The sequence below is a fragment of the Misgurnus anguillicaudatus genome, chromosome 18 (genome assembly GCF_027580225.2).
Source record: "Misgurnus anguillicaudatus chromosome 18, ASM2758022v2, whole genome shotgun sequence".
NCBI lineage: Eukaryota > Metazoa > Chordata > Actinopteri > Cypriniformes > Cobitidae > Misgurnus > Misgurnus anguillicaudatus.
The window spans coordinates 17,955,398-17,975,859 of record NC_073354.2 but is presented as its reverse complement, the minus strand read 5'-3'; the positions used below and the strand labels follow the sequence as shown (position 1 = coordinate 17,975,859).

The window sequence follows — 20,462 nt, the reverse complement described above, 5'->3', positions numbered from 1 at the left end:
CACAGACAAATGAATGAGTAAAGCATGTTAAACAACATACGGGTAAATAAATAATGAAAAAACTGGAATAGAAGGAAGGCATAAAAACATCCCTTTAATTCCATAAGCAAACAGAGGCATGCACACACACATACACCATGACTTCCGGGCGATACAGATGAGGTTTGTCATAGGAAAGAACAGGCAGATTACACACAGAGAGATCAAATAACCTGAATGACATCACCACCATCATCTACATTATACTCAGCTATTTAAAGCCCAGACAGCAGCGATCACTGATCTTAATGCCCTCTTGATCGCTGCAGCATGTGAGGGTGAACGTGACTGTTCGGGTGCCAGACCTCAAGAGTGGTTGACGGATTGTCTCTTAAACATTCACCTTAAAGCCTGGACTGACCCAGCACTACAACCACATATTCACAGCATGAATCTTTCGAACAAACCTGATCAAATCCTAAATCAGGTATATAACCTCATGTTTGCTTTGTAAAAATAAAGCTTTTTGGGTGTGTGCATTCTGCATAGTGCAAGGGCCACACCAAACCAAATCTTTCAAAAAGTAAAGCAAAAATCATATGCTACACAAGTTCTGAACTGTAGAGAGCTCTAGCTAGCTATAAAAATGTCAATAGTTTATCTAACTTCACCTAACTTGCTCATCAAGATCCTCTTCAAACTGTTGATCCATCATGACAGAAGTTCCTCATTGCCCCATGCAGAAATCCTTTGTGTTGCATACTGCACTTGTCAGAATGCAACAATGCATGAAACTGCTATCCAATCTTTAAAAATGTATGACGTGAACACATGTAAATACCACCACAAATATGTATAATAATAATAATAGTCCTTCGTCGTTACAAACAGCTGTCTAAAGAAGTTTTTACACAAATGATTCACTCTGTGGTGGGCTTCCACCTGCTTCATGCAGGCTGCGTTCGTGTTTCTGAACAAGAGAGATTAATCTGATATGGCCTTAATAAAGTGTAAACATTATATCTGCAGTGTCTCAACATGCCCAGATTCCACAGTGAGTCTCCCTCCAAAAGTAGTTCACAGACTGATAAACATTTATCTGATTCATTTGGAGTCACACAGCCTTTCTTCCTGTTCAGAGATATAACGTTATGCCTTTGACCTTCAACCATAATGGGAAGATGGTGTAAGAAACAGAATCTATTGGCTAGGTTGAATGTTGCCAACTCTTGAAACTAGGTCTAACTCTTCACTGTTTGAATGGAGAGGCCCATGACAAAGGAACTGGCACTGAAGAGAGCAGGGAGAAAAAGCGGGAGACTTTCTGATGCATGCCAACCCTCAGTGACATTTCTTCCCAGGTGACTCTGCTGGATGTTACTGGCTGTTGATAAGCTACTTAACCCTAGTCAACAGTCACTGTGAGCTGCTAACTAAAATCACCAAGCTTATTAAATCAATAAACTAGCTGGAACTACAGATCGAAGCAAGAAAAGGTGTTACTGTAATGCATAGAATTGCCAGTGAAGCCATGTCACTCAGATGTCTTTTCAATTTGAGAAGTCATGGTTTGGTTGGTGAGCACAGTCCAGTTAGCCACTGCCAGTATTAGGGCTGGGTAAAAATATCGATTCATCAATGCATTGCAATTATTTGTTTCTCAATTCAATAATATCGATTCATCAAATCCTATGAATCGATTCAGCCCCCCGGCAAGTGGCGCCGCTGTGGGCGACACTCTAGTGAGAGCGTTCAGCGTTGTACAAGACGCGCTTTATCAAAACAGAAAGATCAAAGATGGCAAACAGCAGCACTTCTTTCAAGCCTTCACCATCAACGTGATCAAACATTAGTAATACTACACACATTATTTAAAAATATACTCAGGTACTTAATTGCTTGTGTATTTACTTATTATTGAATCGATATCGAAGCAAGTAAATCAATATTGAATTGAATCGAATCGAAGCCTCAAGAATCGAAATTGAATCGAATTGTGAAATTCCTAACAATACCCAGCCCTAGCCAGTATACTGTATAATGCGACTTAAAGGTGCCAAAGAATGCATTAAAATAATATGTTAAATTGTTCTCTCATATCTACATAGAAGGTATGTGGCTTTATTAACTCTTTCGCCGCCATTGACCAGATATCTTGTCAATCAAGAGAAAACGCTTCCCTGCCAATGACGAGTATTTCCGCCCTTCCGCAACTTTTTAAACCCAGAAGTATTGCCCTATGGCAAGCGGCTGCGTGTCCGTGTCTGTTTTAAAGATCGCTCTGAATGGGATCTCTATGAAAAGTCAGTCACAAAAATGGAATTATCTCTGCTTTTTGCTCAAAATGTGGTGATTTTGCAGAAACCTAGCCATATTCAAAAGCTGATGACAAAAGAACTACTGAATGTAGGATGAAACTTTTTTTGGTTTGAAAGCAGAGGGTCTGTTCTTTCATTTGGTATATTGTATGTTTATATATTTAAAGAAGAACATTTTCTGGAAGGCATTAAACTTTTGTGAAAATCATGAAAAACGCTGGCTGGCAACTTTTTTAAAAAATGCTGGCGGCGACAGAGTTAAGTGCAAAAATGTGTCCATTTATAACACTAGGATTTGCCTTTAGAATGAAATGGTCTATTATTACCTTATTTGAAAGTAAATAATATATATACAACATAAATAATAATGTTGAGCTCTGTTCTGATTGGCTGTTTCATTGAGCAGTTCAAATCAGCAGCTCTGTGTGTGTAAACAGGCCTTATTTCAGACGAAGAAACAAAATTTGAGAAATAATCAATTGTTTGGAGATTGTTAATGGACGTTTCTGATTGGTTTTTCCAGTATGGACATGCAAAACGTAACTGTAAAGTTAATAATAAAACTTCAGCCTAAACGCTAGCATATAGCATTAACTAGCATATTTCAGAATTGTAACAACATTGTATGTAATTTAATGTTAGGGGCATACATCGCGACTGTAACATCACAGTCTGTGTTATGTTAAAGGGATTGTTCACTCAAAAATGAAAATAATGTCATTGATGACTCACCCTCATGTCGTTCCGGACTTGTGGGACCTCTGTTCGTCTTTGGAAACACAGTTTGGGATGTTTTATATTTAGTCTGAGAGCTTTCTGATAGGGATGGGCACGGATATTCGAATATTCGAATATTCGATCGGCAATAATAATTCGAATTTAAAAAATGCTATTCGAATGTTTGTTTGTTTTTAATGTGCCACCTTATTTAATGCTTTTTCACTTCATCTATACTCTTTTACAGACTTAAATGTAAGATATACATGAACATTAATTCGTATATATTTCTGATTGTTTGGCAATGCAGATTGATGACGAATGTAAGTTTTTTTTCTTTTATCTCTGGGTTTGGCCGCGCCGCGCCATATTTGGCAACTGGCTCAGTGAGGGCTCACGTGTTACTAAACGTGCTTCGCCGCCGCACGCATCAACACATCATGAGAGATTTGTAAGCTTTCTGTTATAAAGTCTACTTTATTTTGTTAATAACGAGACAGACACGGAGAACGAAATGAAACGGAGAACATTTATTATATGCGGGCTCTTTCAAAAATGAACCGGATAACTGCACATGGCTGTTTAAAAGCAAAGCTCCGTCTTTGTGAAATCTTGTTAAATTAAGCTAACGTTAGTAACTTTGCCCAGTCAACAATAATCTATCGAGCCAGCTTACGTTATTTGTAAAATAATGTTAAATACAGATATTCAATCTTGTTCAATCCATCTGTTGTTTTTATCGGATAACCATCATCACATGCAACACGAGGAAGAGTTTTCTCCGCAGCACCGGCATTGTATCTAGTCAGAAGAACGGGCTTTCACCGAAGCAGGTAGGGTAAAGATGGTTTCTTTATTCACAAATATATGTCAAACTAAACTGAGAAGATATTTATATGGCGACTGAGCAGTCGGTTATGTAGATGCGTTTTTTCGTTTGCTCCGGGCTCTTATTTGGAGTCTGTTTAAGGGTTTAAATGATGATAGCCTACTTTGTCAAGTCCGAAACTTTAAACTTCGCAAGTCCTCAAACTTCGCTTAGATTTGGGGTTATTGTATAATATTTGGTATTTTGTATAATATAATGTATGTAAGATCCAACAGTAATGAATTCATATAACGACCGACTTGAAACTAAGGGTTTGACTGACTCAGACTTCACTCCGCATGGGGTTTTAACGCCTTTTTTACTGTAGGATATTTTTTAAGAAGAATTTAAAATATATATATACAATTTACAATGTTTTCAACTTAAAAATACATACATACATAATATAAGTTTAGCTTGTTGTGGATATTTCCTAATTATAAGCCTTCTGTGAAATTATGACAAAATGAAAAATACAAAAGACGCATGTCTTAATTAACATAATTTAAATAAACGAATATTCGAATATTCGTTCTTTATGAGCTTAAATATTCGAAAAGTAAATTACTGGAAAATGCCCATCCCTACTTTCTGACCCTCCATTGAAAATCTATGTACGCTATACTGTTCATGTCCAGAAAGGTAATAAAAACATCATCAAAGTAGTCCATGTGACATCAGTGGGTAAGTTAGAATTTGCTGAAGCATTGAAAATACATTTTGGTCCAAAATAACAAAAATTACGACTTTATTTAGCATTGTCTTCTCTTCCGGGTCTGTTGTGAACCGCGTGCACGAGACTGCAGTGACACTGCTGGCGTACGACGCTGCTGACGTGTTATTTTTGTGCGCCCGAGTTTCGTTTACAGTCTGAGGAAGACGCACGCTGTAAGTTTGAAAAAAAAATCTTCTCAAACATTTCTGAGGATAACACGTCAGCAACGTCGTACGTCACCAGCGTCACTGTGCACGCGAAATCGCAACAGACGCGAAAGAAAAGACAATGCCGAATAAAGTCGTGATTTTCGTTATTTTTGGAACAAAATGTATTTTCGATGCTTCAACAAATTCTAACTGACCCACTGATGTCACATGGACTTTGACAATGTTTTTATTACCTTTCTGGACATTGACAGTATACCGTATACATTTTCAATGGAGGGTCAGAAAGCTCTCGAACTAAATATAAAACATCTTAAACTGTGTTTCCAAAGATGAACGGAGGCCTTACCCTACATGAAGGTGAGTCATTAATGACATTATTTTCATTTTTGGGTGAACTATCCCTTTAAAATTGGCCTGTTTTACAGCAGTCTTTTGCATGCACAAGGTTTACATAAGGAGGAGGAAACAATAGTGTTTAAGGCTCACAAAATGTCATTACCATGTACAGAACTCCTACTATTCATCTATGCCTAGGTTTTGCATTCTATGGCACTTTTAAGGCTTTAAGGCATATAATTTAATGGACGTTCATTCAAAAGCAGATGTGAATTCTGAGAAAATACATTTTTAAACAACATTCCTTGGAAGCAACCCGGTGAACAACTCTTATTCACGAAACAACCTTCATTCTAAAAGGCCTAATGGGAAGGGTCATTAAATGTTGATCTATAAATCTGTTGTTCTTTCTCTGAAGAAGCTTGTGTGTTATTATCTCCACGATCACAGCAGTGACTTTGTGCTTTGGGCTAGAAAATGCAGAATCAGTCTCTAGGGACAGCTGTTCCCGATACACATGGTTACTGCTCAATCCATACAGAGACATGACCCACAAGAACTTCATTTACAACCTGCATCTCAAAAATGTGTGAGATGATAAAAACTGTTTGGTACCTCTGAAAGTATTAGTAAATTAAAGTAAATTTACTGTAAGTGTCAACATGTCATACTACATCGAGAACAAGGTGATGCAACTGCACGTTTTTCTGGCTGTATATTGGCTGTATGGAAGCTGAAAGTGTAAACCTCTGCAGGTTTTCAAAAAAACACACTAACAGTAATCTGATGCACATGTCCTAGAACAAAAGTTCATTCTCTGTGTGTGCGCCCATACTGTATCTGCGTGTGTTGGAGGGTTACTATCATTTTGCTCTTTTTCTCCACTGGGATTGCTAATGTTTCCTTATATTGATCGGACTCTTCACTAGCACATCCATCATTATCATACACACCACTTCCTATATCAGATCAACATCATGAGAAACCCAAGAAGACCTTCAAAGAGGACATCAGTCAGAAGGTGGACAAAGAAAAAGGTTGGTTAGATAGAGGATATGATCAGAGAGACACTGCAATAGAGATACACAGATAGTTAGTAGTCGTATACACCTGAACTGTTAATCCAGAAAAAATATGAACACTGTTTTGACCACACGTTAAGATTCAAAATTCAAAATTCAAAACGATGATTTACACGGTCAAAAATAAAGGTACAAAGCTGTCACTGGGGCAGTACCCTTTAAAAGAGGTCCTAATATGTACCATTTAGGTACAAATATGTATCTTTAAACTGACAATATGTGCCTTTGAAGTACTAATATGCACTCTTTGGGTACAAATGTGTACCTTTTTGAAAGGGTACTGTCCCAGTGACAGCTTTTGTACCTTTATTTCTGAGAGTGTAACAAAATGCAAGTGCAAATTCGAAAGTTTATATGTTAACCCTGTCCCATATGAAGACGCGTTTTTGGCTATGCTTGTATGTGTATACGTGCCTTCAACAGCGTATGTGCGCACACAGTGCTCCAATCACACACTTCCATAAAAGAAACAAACATGCTATACCTTATTTATGCAACTAGCCATGTTCACTAACATTAAGTAGCATAAGTCTGCATCTACGCAGAGGAGAGGGTGTGGATGCAGGGCTGTCAGGAGAGCTGAGCACACTTAGAAAGCACCTTATTAAGCTGTAGTATATTTGTGGGAGCTGAATCTGAGCTAGATGTTTTATCTTCATAAAGCACAAGCTGACAACCGGAGTTACTCACAGTTCCCACTCCAGGACTTGAGCAGAGACTTGATGCTGATCTCAAAGAACACAGAATCCTGCAGACTCAGCATGACGCCAGCAGAGGACTGTGGGTAAAAAGAAGGCACTGATTCCTTCGGCCAGTCCGGCTGGCTCCTGCACGCCGAACGTTCTCAGCACTCACCCACACATCTCGCTTTGCCTGCTGAATGGGCAAAGTTTCAGCCTCTGCCCAGGCTTGTGCCGAAACGCATGCTGCAGAGTGGACACCAACACACGTGTGCAGTCACGCGGACCCAAACACTCGCTCTCTCAGATCAGCTGCCGGGCTCCGAGAGGCCCATAAGGACCCACAGAGTAAAAGACGAATTGAGAATCAACGACAACAAGAGTACACAGTGTCCTCAAACAGGAATTCCAAAAGGCATGCGGGAGTATTATCCAGTCCATCCAGCCCGGAATAAGGCTCCCAGTGCATGTAGGGAAACTTTGTTCCGGGAATGTGTGAGCGTCTGAGTGAAAGAGGGAATGGTGAGGATAGACTCCCAGCTGAGAGCAGAAACGCTCTATTCCTGTCTGTGCTGGGTCCTAAAGCCCACCCGATTCTCACTCAACTCTCCCGCTCTAATCTCTCCCCTCGTGTAGTCCCATTCACTCTGTAAGGGTTGGCTGTACTTGCTCTGAATTACCCACCCTATATCATTCTCTCATTCTGTGAAGAGAGCGTTTGTTTTAATGGCAAAACAGAAGGAGGGGAGAGGAGGGTGATGTCATCAACACGCTGCTAGCCTGCTCTGGCCTCACTCCAGCGCTTCAAATACATGTCATTACAGCTACTGCTTTGCTGCTTTTCACCCTCTCCTCACTTTATCCACCCCTTTCTTCGGAGGCTTGGCAAAACGAACATTTCCTGTATAAAAATTGTGTCATCAGCAACTGCAGTGAAATTTTCGAAAGAGAGAGAGAGAGGAGTCTAGGAGATGCAGGGCATGTAAGTATCATTGATCCAAAAACTACATACACATTTCCAGATCTCCCCACAACACACACACATGCACACACACACACAGTAGTTAAAGATAGAGTTCCTAAAAACTCTAAAGCTAATCTTTAATTAATTAGTTTCACAAATCCTAAATGTCTTAATAAATAAACAGTAGTTAAAGTGAAGGTGGACAAAGACCGCATTTACACTGCATGTTCAAACTAAGTCAGGGTTTCCTGCAGCATATTTCAGTTAAGGCGGCCCGCCTAAGCTTGGTAATCCTGCCACCTTAACTGGGTCGTCAAAAAAAAAAAAAATTTGCTGCACAAAAGGCCGTCAAGTGCATCACCGCGAGCAGGGACGCGCGCCACACGGCCGAAATGAGAAAGACGTGGTCCGGACCGTCACTATCTGGAGGATAACTAGCCAGTTGATAAACTTAATAAACTTGATAACTATTCTCGGAGAATAGGGCAGACGCGCTTTACACCGCGAGCGTGCGATCTATCATCATTTGCTAGACGTTCTACAACATCTGCTTTAGTTTGTGTTTATTAACCCTTTAGTTTCACCTCATTACGCAGCTATTTCCATTAGAGGTAAAAACATTTAATTCATTAATAATCTAGTATGTGTTCACTTCAAAATTAAGTTTTATTTGAGTGTTTTAAAATACATTTTTATTTATTTATTTAAAATATTTTAATTTTCATCATGACGCATACACCCCACCCCTTTGCAACGCCCTTGGCCCCGCCCACACGCCCAACCCTACCACCTTAACTAACAAATATTCTGCGGGAAACCCTGTAAGTGACTAAATTCCAATTTTTCCCTCGTGTGGCACAGATTAGATATGACCCAGAAACATGTATGCAGGCAAAACGCATAGATTCTGATATTGTCAGATTGGTTTCAGGCCTCAACTATACATGGATATAAATCGAATACATGCATTTGAGTTCGTAATGTAATCAGACATATCGGATATTCCCATCTCAAGAAGTTGAAAATGCGACGCTGGCTCTATAATCTTGTATAATCATTTTGTCTGTGTCCATTGCATATCGCAACATTTTGCTTCCTTTGTGGTTTTAGCGGTATGTCTTCCTTGAATTGTTTTGCAAAGTGTTTAGTGTAAATGCAGATATCGGACACGAGTCACTTTTTAAAGATGCGGGTCGTCAAAAAAACGGATACAGGCAACAAATTGAAATTGGGCATCAATATTTGCAGTGTAAATCCAGCCAATGTCTGTCGGACTTCAAATGTTTTAAGGGTTGTTTTTATTTTAACGATAACCATAACCATAACTAGTAGTTGACCAATGTGGGGTTTTTTTGTTGGACAATGCAGATACAGATATTAAAAAAGCTGTTTGGCTAATAGGGTGTTATGAGGCCGATATAACACAAATGTTATTACAGTAAATAGGAGACAAACAGAAATTGATGAAAGTAAAAATACATTTGTTATGCATAACATTTATAGATAAACCCTTTTAAAGTACTTAAAACATATTTACAAGACATAATTAATGCGGATCTGACATCTTATGGTACTGTTTGAATAAGTTTGTTAAGCTAGTGTGGTGTTGTGTGTGACACAACATATCGTCATGTTAAAAAGTAAATAATGATTTGTCATTTTACTGTCTGTCAGACTTTGGCTTACACTGAGTGAGACTGAGTGTCTTTTTTTATTACAAACATCAAATTCAAGTAATAGAGAAACTTACTGGCTGAATGAAAAAAAGGCCAAATACCGGCCGATGTATCGGCCTCTGTAATATATTGTCATAATTTAAAAGTGAACTATGTATAACTATTTAATTATATTAGCGTCCTTACCGACGGACAATAACTATGTTAAAGCAACACTAAAGAGTTTTTGCTCTTTGCTCCCCTTACAGGTTAGAAGTGTAATAGTCCATTACCACTGTCATAAATACTGCAGCATAGCTGGCTCTGATTGGATTGTAGGTCTGCCGTAAAGCAAGTTTTTGTAGTTTTCATTCGAACTACAGGACCACGACCCGACGGTTGGAAACTTCTTTAGTGCGTTTTTGGCTGATAGAGGGCTGCAAGGCGAATGTGAAAGTGCCATTCACCCTGTTTCGAGTGGATGAACGACTAAAACTTTTTTGGAAACGTTATTTTAAGATAAAAAACTCTTTGGTGTTGCTTTAATTAGCTCACGTGACACAGTACTCATGCAAATCATTTACCTTTAATGGCATTAACTAATATTAGATATCCTGCGATTAAAAACTACGCAATTGTATAAATGTCATTGAATGTTTAAATATGCTGTTCTTGTTGCATTTACACTGGCTATAACTAGCAGATGTCCTCAGCACGCTGCGTTTGCGTATATAAATAGTGCATTTGTGTAATCTATCATCTCAGATAGTCAATGTAGTAGTACAATAAAAAAAATTGTAATCAGTTTCACTGCAACTGCAACCACGCTGGATATCTTATAGATAATTTTATGTTATGGACTGCTTAAATTCAAATAGATTTGATTGGCTGTCAATGGTTTATCATACATCACTTTATCGCCATAGTGTGAATGGCCCTTTAGTCATATGAAAGAGAAAATAACACGCCTTAAAAACGTACTATACTGAAAAATGTTCCACTTTTAGTCATTATACATCCAAAACAGTTTTTGTTCTCTTAAAACTGAATAAACCCAACCGTATTCATTTTCATTATGTGTAAGCAATTCTGGTTTAGAATAACATGACTGTATTTTTATTTCTGGCTGAACTGTTTCTTTAAATACATAAACCCACATTTCATTCAGTTCCAATGCAAAAAGGAAATCATGGTTCTAAAAATACCAGAATTTTCCCAAGTTGGAAACATATACATTTCGCAAGCTGTGACTGTTTGGAAAGTCATACTTTTGCAATTTACATTGACGCATTCATGTCTACACACACAGCTGGAGTAAGTGATGCTTGACCTATGAGGTAACCAATGCCTGCTTGCAGAAGAGGGTGCGGCAGTCTGGGATTATTAACTGAAGCAAAGCAGTGAGATCAGACAAAATGACGCATATCCTGGTCTGACATATCATTAAAAACCATAGCAGAAGCTAAACATATTTTTACTATGACATATAATACACACAAAAATGCATAAAGCTTGATCAATAATCAGAGCACTTTCATTCTATTTTTGGTTCCCAAAGGTATTTGGAGGAAGACAACTGTCTGACAATCAGAAATCCATAGGGAACATATAGGAGACACATAGGAGACATATGACATCTGAGTAATTATAATACTACTACTCATATAAATATACCAATATTGAAGTTTTAATAATACATGCATCTAATGAACAACTGATTAAAATAAAATTCAAGGAAACATAGGTGAAAAAAGTGGACTCAGTTTTGTAAATGCACTCTGTCTGTGAGTATGTTACTAATTATGATAAGAAAAATGTTGTAGTGCCAGTATGGAATTTTATTACAGAACAAAAATGTATTATAATTTTTTTTAATGGATGACGTGGACCAAATAATGAATAAAAGGCAACAAACAGGAGCCCAGAACAAACCGATTAAAAGCATCCCAGACTGCGACATCAAAACATTGGTTGATAAAAAGCAAGAAGCACAATTTTGCAAATTCTGTGTAAAGTCTGACTACTTTAAAGATGCTAAAATCTAAATTTTACTTTTTGAGTTTGCTTTTATTCTAAAATGTGGAAAAAATATTAATGAGTAAATGATCACAAACTCTTGAATAGTGGTTTAAATAGGTTTTGAGAAATACTTGCAAAACTTTTATTGATTTTTTAAAATCATATTTACACTACAGGGTTCGCAAAATCGCTAGCCCGATGTCCCGGGGCCAATTGTGCCTTGCAGTGGGCTACCAAAATGTATCTCCACCCTGTCTGTAGAGCGATCTTGACTGTCGTATACTTATATGTTTACTTTCACAATCGCACAAACAGCGAACTTTACAGAAACCAAGCAATCTGGATCTTTTGCGCAAAATTTCCTTTGTCGTCGTCCTGTCAGCCATTACTATCCTCACGTAAAAAATTAAAAAGCTTTAAAGTGATATAAATTGCATATGCAGTGAAGAGAATTACGAAAAAATGCTACAGTATGTGACTCGCTTTTAAAGTGACAGTAGCCCATATTTTTCAGATAAAAAAATTATCCAATCTGTAACTTGAAAAACAATGTATGATCCAAACTGTGACACATTAAATCATTATTAAATGGTGAGGATATCTAGTGTGTAGATGAGCAGGAACAGTTGGCTTGCATTGAAATTCAGATTTTTTGTTTGTTAAAAAACAACAGCATCAAATACAACAATAAGAATAGCAGAGCAAACATTGTGATCAGTGGCCCTGTAAGCTTTGTATTGACAAAATTTGACCTGTGGTGAAAACCAATTCAGGAACCCTGTGCTATGCCCTCAAAGTCAAGTGGGATTTTCTTATCTGTGACTTCAGTTAATATTTCAGATTTAGAATATGAAGTTTATGGATATTTCAGATTATTTAGAAGCAAATATTTATATTGATGATTGTCACTTTTCGTTTATTTTATGTGTTATTTGATAGATGTTTTGTCTCAATATTCTACATTTTCACTTTGCTTTCAAACACAAATAAAGGAGTTTGAAAGCAAACTATGTTTTGTGCAAAGCCAGATGGGGAGCAACAGTGGCGCAAACCCTGTGAAGTGGAAAACATACACACTGGCTCCATGTTGCACATTTGGCACATTTTAAATCGTGATTCAATATAATATAATATAGCAATACACTGACCCATAACACATCTGCCATGATGTGCATTATGTATGTGTGTTAATGGGCAATACCTGGCCCTAGGAATAACCTTCCACTGTCTCCAAGGTCCTTCCACCTCCAATCGCAAACATTAATGCGTGACATCATCCGACAAGAGACCAGATAAAAGAGTGCACACAAACAGATTCCACCGATACCACTCACAATCTCTCTTTCTTTTCCTCCCCCCACCTCTCTTTCCATCACTTGACCATCCCTCCCTGCTGGAGTTATGCAAAGCGAGAAGGCAGCATTGTAAACAAACACTGGGTATAAAAGCCCGTATTGTAAAGACTTCAGCGCAGGACTTCCACTCCCACACTCACACATAAACATAAATAAACGCACATGCACAAACAAACACATTATTTGACATTACGTTCATGTGTACAGTAATCAGAGCTACTACGAGTGTCTGGTTAATAAGCATTTGTAGGCAAATGATCGAATAATCAATAAGCAATCAAAAAGGCATTTATGAATTCTGGAAAGTTTGATTCTCAAAGTAATCTGACTTATGGGTGCTCTGCCATCACTACCATCTGTCATCATAATTGATAATCAGCAATAGTCAGGTCTGACAGTCAAAACTCATTAGAATGTTGTTAGCATTAAATTTCCTGTGAAGGTGACATCATTGTATTACACATGCACCTAATTAAAAGCTGATCTGAGAATATGTGAACAGCAGAAAAATTTGGCAACAATGCTATAGAAAGGGACGATAACGCCTGTTTCACACATACTACGCATGTAATGCGTTTGCGGTGCGCATTTTTTTACTTGCCCATGTTAACAGGTTAGAGCTTTCACACAGCATACGTATGCGATACGTCCGGTCCGTTGCAGATTCGGTGCATCAGTACTGTGATCGTTTCATCACCAAGTCTATTTTTGCTGTACTGCACGTGCTGATTTAAAGTGATAGCACACGTTTAGTCTTTAAAATTAACATAAATTGACACAAAAATGCAGCATTTTCACCATAATGCATATGCATAAAGCAGGGTTTCCCAAATCTTACCCTGGAGGGCCGGAGCACTGCAGAGTTTAGCTCCAACCCTAATCAAACTTACCCAACTGTGATTTTCTAGTGATCATGAAGACTATGGTTGTGTTCCAATTGAAAGGCTGCGAAGGACGTATTTTAAGACCGATTGCATCACAGCAGCGCGACTTGAGGCTAGTAAGGCCCTCTCAATTCAAAGGACGCTAAGAATGAAGCCTCAAAATGCGTCCGCATTTCTCCGCGCTGTTAAGGATAGAACGAATTAACAGAATTTTTTTTATTTCTTGCTGACAGGCGTGTTGGGCACGTGCAGCAGGTGACGCCAATTATGGGTCCTCCGAAGGTTAGACCGTCTCATTTCATTTCCTATTAAGGTCTCATGCTTATAAGGTTGCAGCCCTTGAATTGGGACACAGCTTTTGATTAGCTTGCTCAGGTGTGTTTAATCAGGGCTGGAGCTAAACTCTGCAGTGCTCCGGCCCTCCAGGGTAAGATTAGGGGAACCCTAGCATAAAGTATGCTATTAATTTTTAGCATTGTTTAACTATACTAAAAAAGTATTTTAGTTTTTATTTGTATTGTCTGTTGTCTCACCACAATAACCATAACCATGGTATTTGTAGTAAAACTAATACAAATCGTAATCAATCTGCCAAAATCTGTTTTCATTATAATAAAATTATGGTCCATTTTTCTAAGGAGAACCAAATGATATCTGTTTGAAAGATGGGGAAGCACACCTGTCAATCAGCGCTATTACATAACAGAGCGTGGACAGAGACGAACGTGCTTATAAACGGGAGTAATTATTGAATAATGTGTGCATCTTTGAATAATTGTAAGAATACAGTTCCATGTTTGTCATTTAAAGTTTTAAGAGATAATAATTTTTTCAGTTGTTGTTGTTGAGCTTATTTAGACTTAACACTGTGTTTGACGCATTAATCTATTTTAGTAATATTGCTGTTTTTCTGTAATAATAATACAATTAGCATGCCAACCTGCTTCCTTGTCTGTTTATTCAAGTCATTATGCTGTTATGTTAAATTATGTGAGGATATTTATTGCTGTATAAAAAGCTAATCACACCAAACGCGCTTTAAACGTTTGGAAACGCAAGGTGCGACGCACTGCCTTTTTAAAAAAGAGCATTGTGATGCGGCTTTTAATATTGCTAAGCAAACACAGAGTCAGCTGTCTTGTCAATCAAATATTGAAGCGTGAGCGCTCTTTTGCTGTTAACTGTCATATTAGCAGAAACTTTAAAAAGAGGGCGCTTGCTCTGACCTTGTTTGAGGATGAGAGGTGCACAAACACGCAGGAGACAGTGAGCAACTGGAGTCCGGTTCTTCAAAGCAACTGTAAATTTCTCTCACCACAACATAAGTCCCGCCTCTCCCCTCTTTCGATTGGACAATGGAAAGACGCGAATGACGTTGGGCGCTTCTCCGCTCTCAGCGCTCCTTCAAAAGCGCGTGCTGCGGCTGGCGGCAAAAACCGCAAAGTGATCGGCGCGCATAAATAGTGCGCAAACGCTTCCTGCCCATGAATAGAATATCATTCAAAAAAGGTGCTATCAACTGCCATAAACGCTTTTGGTGTGATCAGCCCCTAAGACATTCATTGCCGTTATTTACTTGTCTATAATATGCAAATCATATTATTACACATATACATAGGGAATGCATAATGTGGTACACTGTAAAACCTTTAACACAAAGTTATATTAGGTCATCCTGCTAAATATGTGGAGATAAATAAACCTTTGCAAATCTGCTAATTTGATCCATCATGTCCTGACCACCAGGCTAGAGATTTTAAACATCCGTAATGCACACTTCTAATAGTCTATCCAATAATATCCAAAGTATATTGTTATGTGAAAAAAACACAGGAGGCTATGTTATATTGTTTATGGAGGAGGAGTTTCCGCAGAAAGTGCCATTTGATACACAGAAGCAGCGGGTCAGCAGCGCACTGCATACGGAGTATGTGTGAAACAGGCGTTACCTATCGAAAACTTCATTAATGCTATCCTACTTGCTTACACTGAAATCAAATTCCCTCTGCATTAGAGCTAAAAACACAGCAAGGGTTGAGAATTGGCTGCTCCTGCATGGACCACACCCATTAAAATAAAGTCAGTCTACAATCACATGATTGTCCAAAGACTTCCGTCTCTCCGTTGCTCTCCCTCTCTCTTTCATTCATGCACACAGTTCATGCCAGGGTAAATAGTGGGATCCTGTTCATCACAGAATGTTGCTTTATTGTCAACATGGTGGGACAGCAATAAAGTATCTTAATATACAGCAACTGCATTCACAGACAAACCTTTTCCCAAAACCGGATTCTGATGTGGATCAAAACTTATACCTTACAGTAACTAAACCACATTCTAAACCAGATCAAAAACACAACCTCAACTCCAGTATCTAAACCAGATTTTTTTTCTTACCCAGACCAAAACGATAAAGTTACCCCCCATCAATCCATATTGACAGTAACTAAACCTGATTTCTGATTCAGATAAGAAAGCATATTCAGACCCGTTTCAAAATCTGGTAAAAAAGATGAAACAATCTTAACTGCTGATGTCGCAGTGGAGACAGACTTTAAGTGCATTTGGACAGTGAGCAAGGAATAGAGACTGACAGACAGTCTGCTGAAGGGCCTGCAATCCCATGAGGCAACAGTGAGAGTGCATTTCCTGTACTGTGCATTATGGCACCCAGCAAAGGGAAAAGGACAGCCAAAAAAGGAACAAGGCTGAGAGAGGAGGAGCGATGGAGAGAGAAAGAAAGAAAAGATGGAGGGAGGTGGAGAAAAGGAGACTGATCGATATAAACAGTAATTCTATCTGAAGTTGTACAATTTACTGAAGGTTTTAGCAGCAGAGCAGGTTCCCCTGTGTAAAAGCAACGTTTAAACTGCAACACCCATAACGCAAAGCTGCAAAAGTGCAGACAACAGATCAAAGTATGCTTAGGAGAAAAAACTATAGTAAATCTAAAACAAAATAGCTCACCTAAAATGAATTAGGTCATTATTTAATCACCCTCATTCACTTTCAAACCTGTATTACTTCTTTATCATCATCCGCATCTTTTCCCATTGTATAAAAAATTCACCCAACCAGATTTTCTTTTATAGACAGTAAGCAGTCACGTGTTTAAAACAACATGAGGGTGAGCAAACGCTGACAGAATTTTCACTTTTGGTGAACCATTTCTATCCCAGTAATCTCACAGACTGTTTGTTATTTCACTTATGTTGGAGGCCATCTGTGGATGAACTTGCATTAAAGTCTGCATGAACCAATGAGTGCCCGGCGGAGTCTGTCTCACGCAGAAACATTTCAGCTGAATCACAAAGCAGTGACGCAGTTGGGACGCAGCACACCTTGCTGGGAATAAAAAGGACCTGTCAGCACAGCAGCACCAATGCAACAAACACGTAATAGCAAAGTAATACCCAGTGTGTTGGAGAGAGAGAGAAAAAGAGAGAGAGGGGGACAGTGGGCGTGCTAGCCTAACATTTCCACTGATCGCACCTTTGATCAGCACCACCTGAGTCAGCACAGACGCTGGTACAGTACACCTCAGCACTCAGAACATCCTATACAACACCCCCTATCCCCAAAACTGAGAGAGAGAGAGAGAGAGAGAGAGAACGAGAGCAAGTTTGAGAAAAACAAAGACTTAAAAGGAGTAACAATCCATCAGTGTTGTACTGTTGTATATTGTTGTGACAGCTTTGACACCTATACTTCTTTACTGTCTGAACTATACTTATGTGGCATATCTTCAACCTGCATTCCTATTACTTCAGTTGTGATTATGAATCACATAGTGCCTGTCGGAAAACATCACATGCACACACATTCATTTTCCCAAGACAAACTTCCATTGCAGTTTAATAAAACCACATGACTGCAGTGATGAGAGAGAAAGAGCGAAAGAATTAGAGAAAGAAAGATAGAGAGAATGGGATATAGAGCGAGAGGGTGTGGCTGGAGTGCTGTCTGTTTGTGATCACTGATTTCAGATCAGCAACCCTGAAAACCACTTGAGGGGACCAATATTATTAGATCCCATAACACGCTGCAGAGCGGTCATATCCTTCCTCTTCCTGCATACGGCTTATACAACATCCTGAGCAGCATCACAATAAACATTACTAGCATCAAAACACCGATAATATCAACAACAACAACAACAGGGATCTGAGAGAGCAGCAGCCCATCGGAACATCACTTGCATAACATACTGAACAGGGCAGGTCTCTGTGATACGTGTCTGTAAATCTGCCTTCCAGCTGAAGAAACAGGTTGAGCTGGGGCCGGGCATTACCCAACAAAACATAAAAACGCTCTTGCCAAACCATAGACAAAATAAATGTCAACACTGAGTCAATATCCATTCAGAAACAATACAAAGCAATTAACAAGATATACGAGTCTTGAGCTTCAGGGATTAACACAGCGTTCTTACAACAATTCTAAGCTTAGTGAAGCTATCAGTTGAACAACTTTTGCAAACAAACTTTGAGCGTATCTGCCTACTTTCTCAAAAAGTAACTTTCATCTTAGGCCACGTCCGTAATTTACCGTTGTTGTTGCTGTAATGTGACATAGCGGTGCATGATTAGGGTAAACGGGCTCCAGACTGCCACCAAAATTTGAGTGTGTGCCACTGAATTTTACATCCAGTCACATGTGTGCGACCAGTAAATTTGACCTTTTTTTTCTGATGTGATACTGAATTTGAAAACAGCACATTGTACTTTCTGCATCTATCATTAAAGTATTTATTAGTAATACAGTGGAAATTAGTAGAAATGTGAATATTTGGTTAGCATGTTTATTTATGGCGTGTGCCCCTAAATTGTCTGGTTGTGCCCCTAAATTGTCTGGTTGCGCCCCTAAAATTTTAATTTGGGGGCCACTGTGCTCCTAGTGAAAAAAGTTAGTCTGGAGCCCTGGGTAAAGACATGGGGTGATGACATCATCTTTTCACCAAATATAGACGTTTCATCGGACGCACATGCGGTGACAAAATACGCGTGTGGTCCGAACGTTACTTCCGGTTTCAGTTTTTTTTAATGGTCTGACTAGTTGCTAAACTAAACTCTTAAACAAATACCTCGTCTAAAATAATAAATGTTTTGGTTTCCTGAGTAATCTATGGGTTGTTTATTTTGCTTGTTATATAAATAAACTATGTTTAAAGTACTTTGTTGTTATTTATTCTTAGGGGAGTTTACCGGAAATTACGTGTTGGCCACGAAAGCCACTTGTTTATGTTGTTACTGCTGACACCGTCTATACATATTTACTGTAATTGGCTTTACAAGCGCACCTAGAAGACTGCAGTCATTTTAAGATTTGACCACTCTGGCATCCAGTTTCAAAAAAAGTGAGGTTTCAGGCAACCAAAATGTTGGATCCATCTGGACAAAAACGACAATACGATACAAAAATTTTACAAATAAAGTTTCTATATGTTAACTTCCGGTCACTGTTTGTTTAATGGTCTGACTAGCGGCTAAACTGAACTCTGGAACAAATACCTTGTCGAAAATAACAAATGTTTTGGTTTCCTAAAGGCAAGGGAAGAAAACGATTATGGATCACCGCTATGTGAATGAAGGTTTAGCAGCCGATCTAAAGTTAACATTGTAAACATGCGAACGTAAGCTCAGAGTAGTTTTTGATACGCTTTAGCTATGATTTGAATTAAGGTAATCTACTTGTTTATTTAGCTTGTTATCAGAAATAAAATACTCTTAAAAGGACTCTATTGTTATTGATTCTTTGCAGAAGTTTACCGAAAGTTACGTTTGTTCCACGAAAGCCGTTTGTTTTTGTTTTTACTGCTGAAACCGTCTATACAGCTAAATGCATCTTCGTGTGAAGGAACACTTAGTTTAGCTAGATTTTTGTGGCATAGTTGGTATATCAGCTAAACACTGGGAAAATGGAGGTTTACACACACACACACACACACACACACACACACACACGCACACACACACACACACACGCGCACACACACGCACACACGCACACACACGCACACACACACACACACAGCGTGTCATAGCAGGTACACTTAAAACCCAAATCACTCACACACACACACACACAGTACTCATCAATTTTGGACGAGCGAGGTGTGGTTCTGGTACTGGTAACACCCAAACATTTTCATCAGAACATATTGAAGGAAGCTCAGTCTTTAACCTTCGAGGGATTTAAAACAACAATACAAGCTTGGTCCGGCTGTGCTAGTGTTTTCCGTCTTATTTGAATGTGAGGTGGCCAATTTGCATTTTCAATGTTGTCACATGCAGTGATGTGAGATCACACACCCTACACTGCATGTCTGCTCCTTGTTTTCCTATAGGAAAAGGTGGTCTAGCTGCATCACCTGTACATGCACAAAAAGCTCATTTTTCCTGGATGAGCCAGCAACGCTATCCCTGTTTGACTCTTGTTCAAATGCAGAGTCGTAAAAACAAACCCTTCTCCTTGGCCATACAAGTCTCTTTCAGACAAGCTCAGTTTAGTATCAACCATAATTGTTTTGGTAGCAGTTTAAGAAAAAAATGGGGGTTAAATTACCCATTAAAATAGTATGCGCATAGTAAAAAGTGATTACAGGTCATTCAAATGAGGGAAAGGGTTAAATAATAAAAGGGACTTGGTGACATTAGCCAAAAGATGACAGAGCAAGTTCTTGTGTTTTGCAGTATAAAAAGTAAAGATTTGTGTTTTACA

General features: G+C 38.7%; 1 protein-coding gene across 9 annotated transcripts in view; it reads right to left on the bottom strand.

The window, feature by feature from the left end:
- Nucleotides 1–20,462, bottom strand: part of fryl (furry homolog, like) — a 123,777-nt gene that overhangs the window by 75,931 nt on the left and 27,384 nt on the right. The window contains exon 1 of one of the 9 annotated variants that reach the window (XM_073855975.1): nucleotides 6,876–7,404. The exons of 6 other annotated variants lie outside the window; for them this stretch is intronic. In XM_073855975.1, coding sequence (XP_073712076.1) covers nucleotides 6,876–6,948 — 73 coding nt within the window. In that variant the 5' untranslated portion in view covers nucleotides 6,949–7,404. Of the gene's footprint in view, nucleotides 1–6,875; nucleotides 7,405–20,462 lie in introns of those variants that run through there. 2 more of the 9 variants (XM_073855976.1, XM_073855979.1) reach the window with 2 other exon arrangements.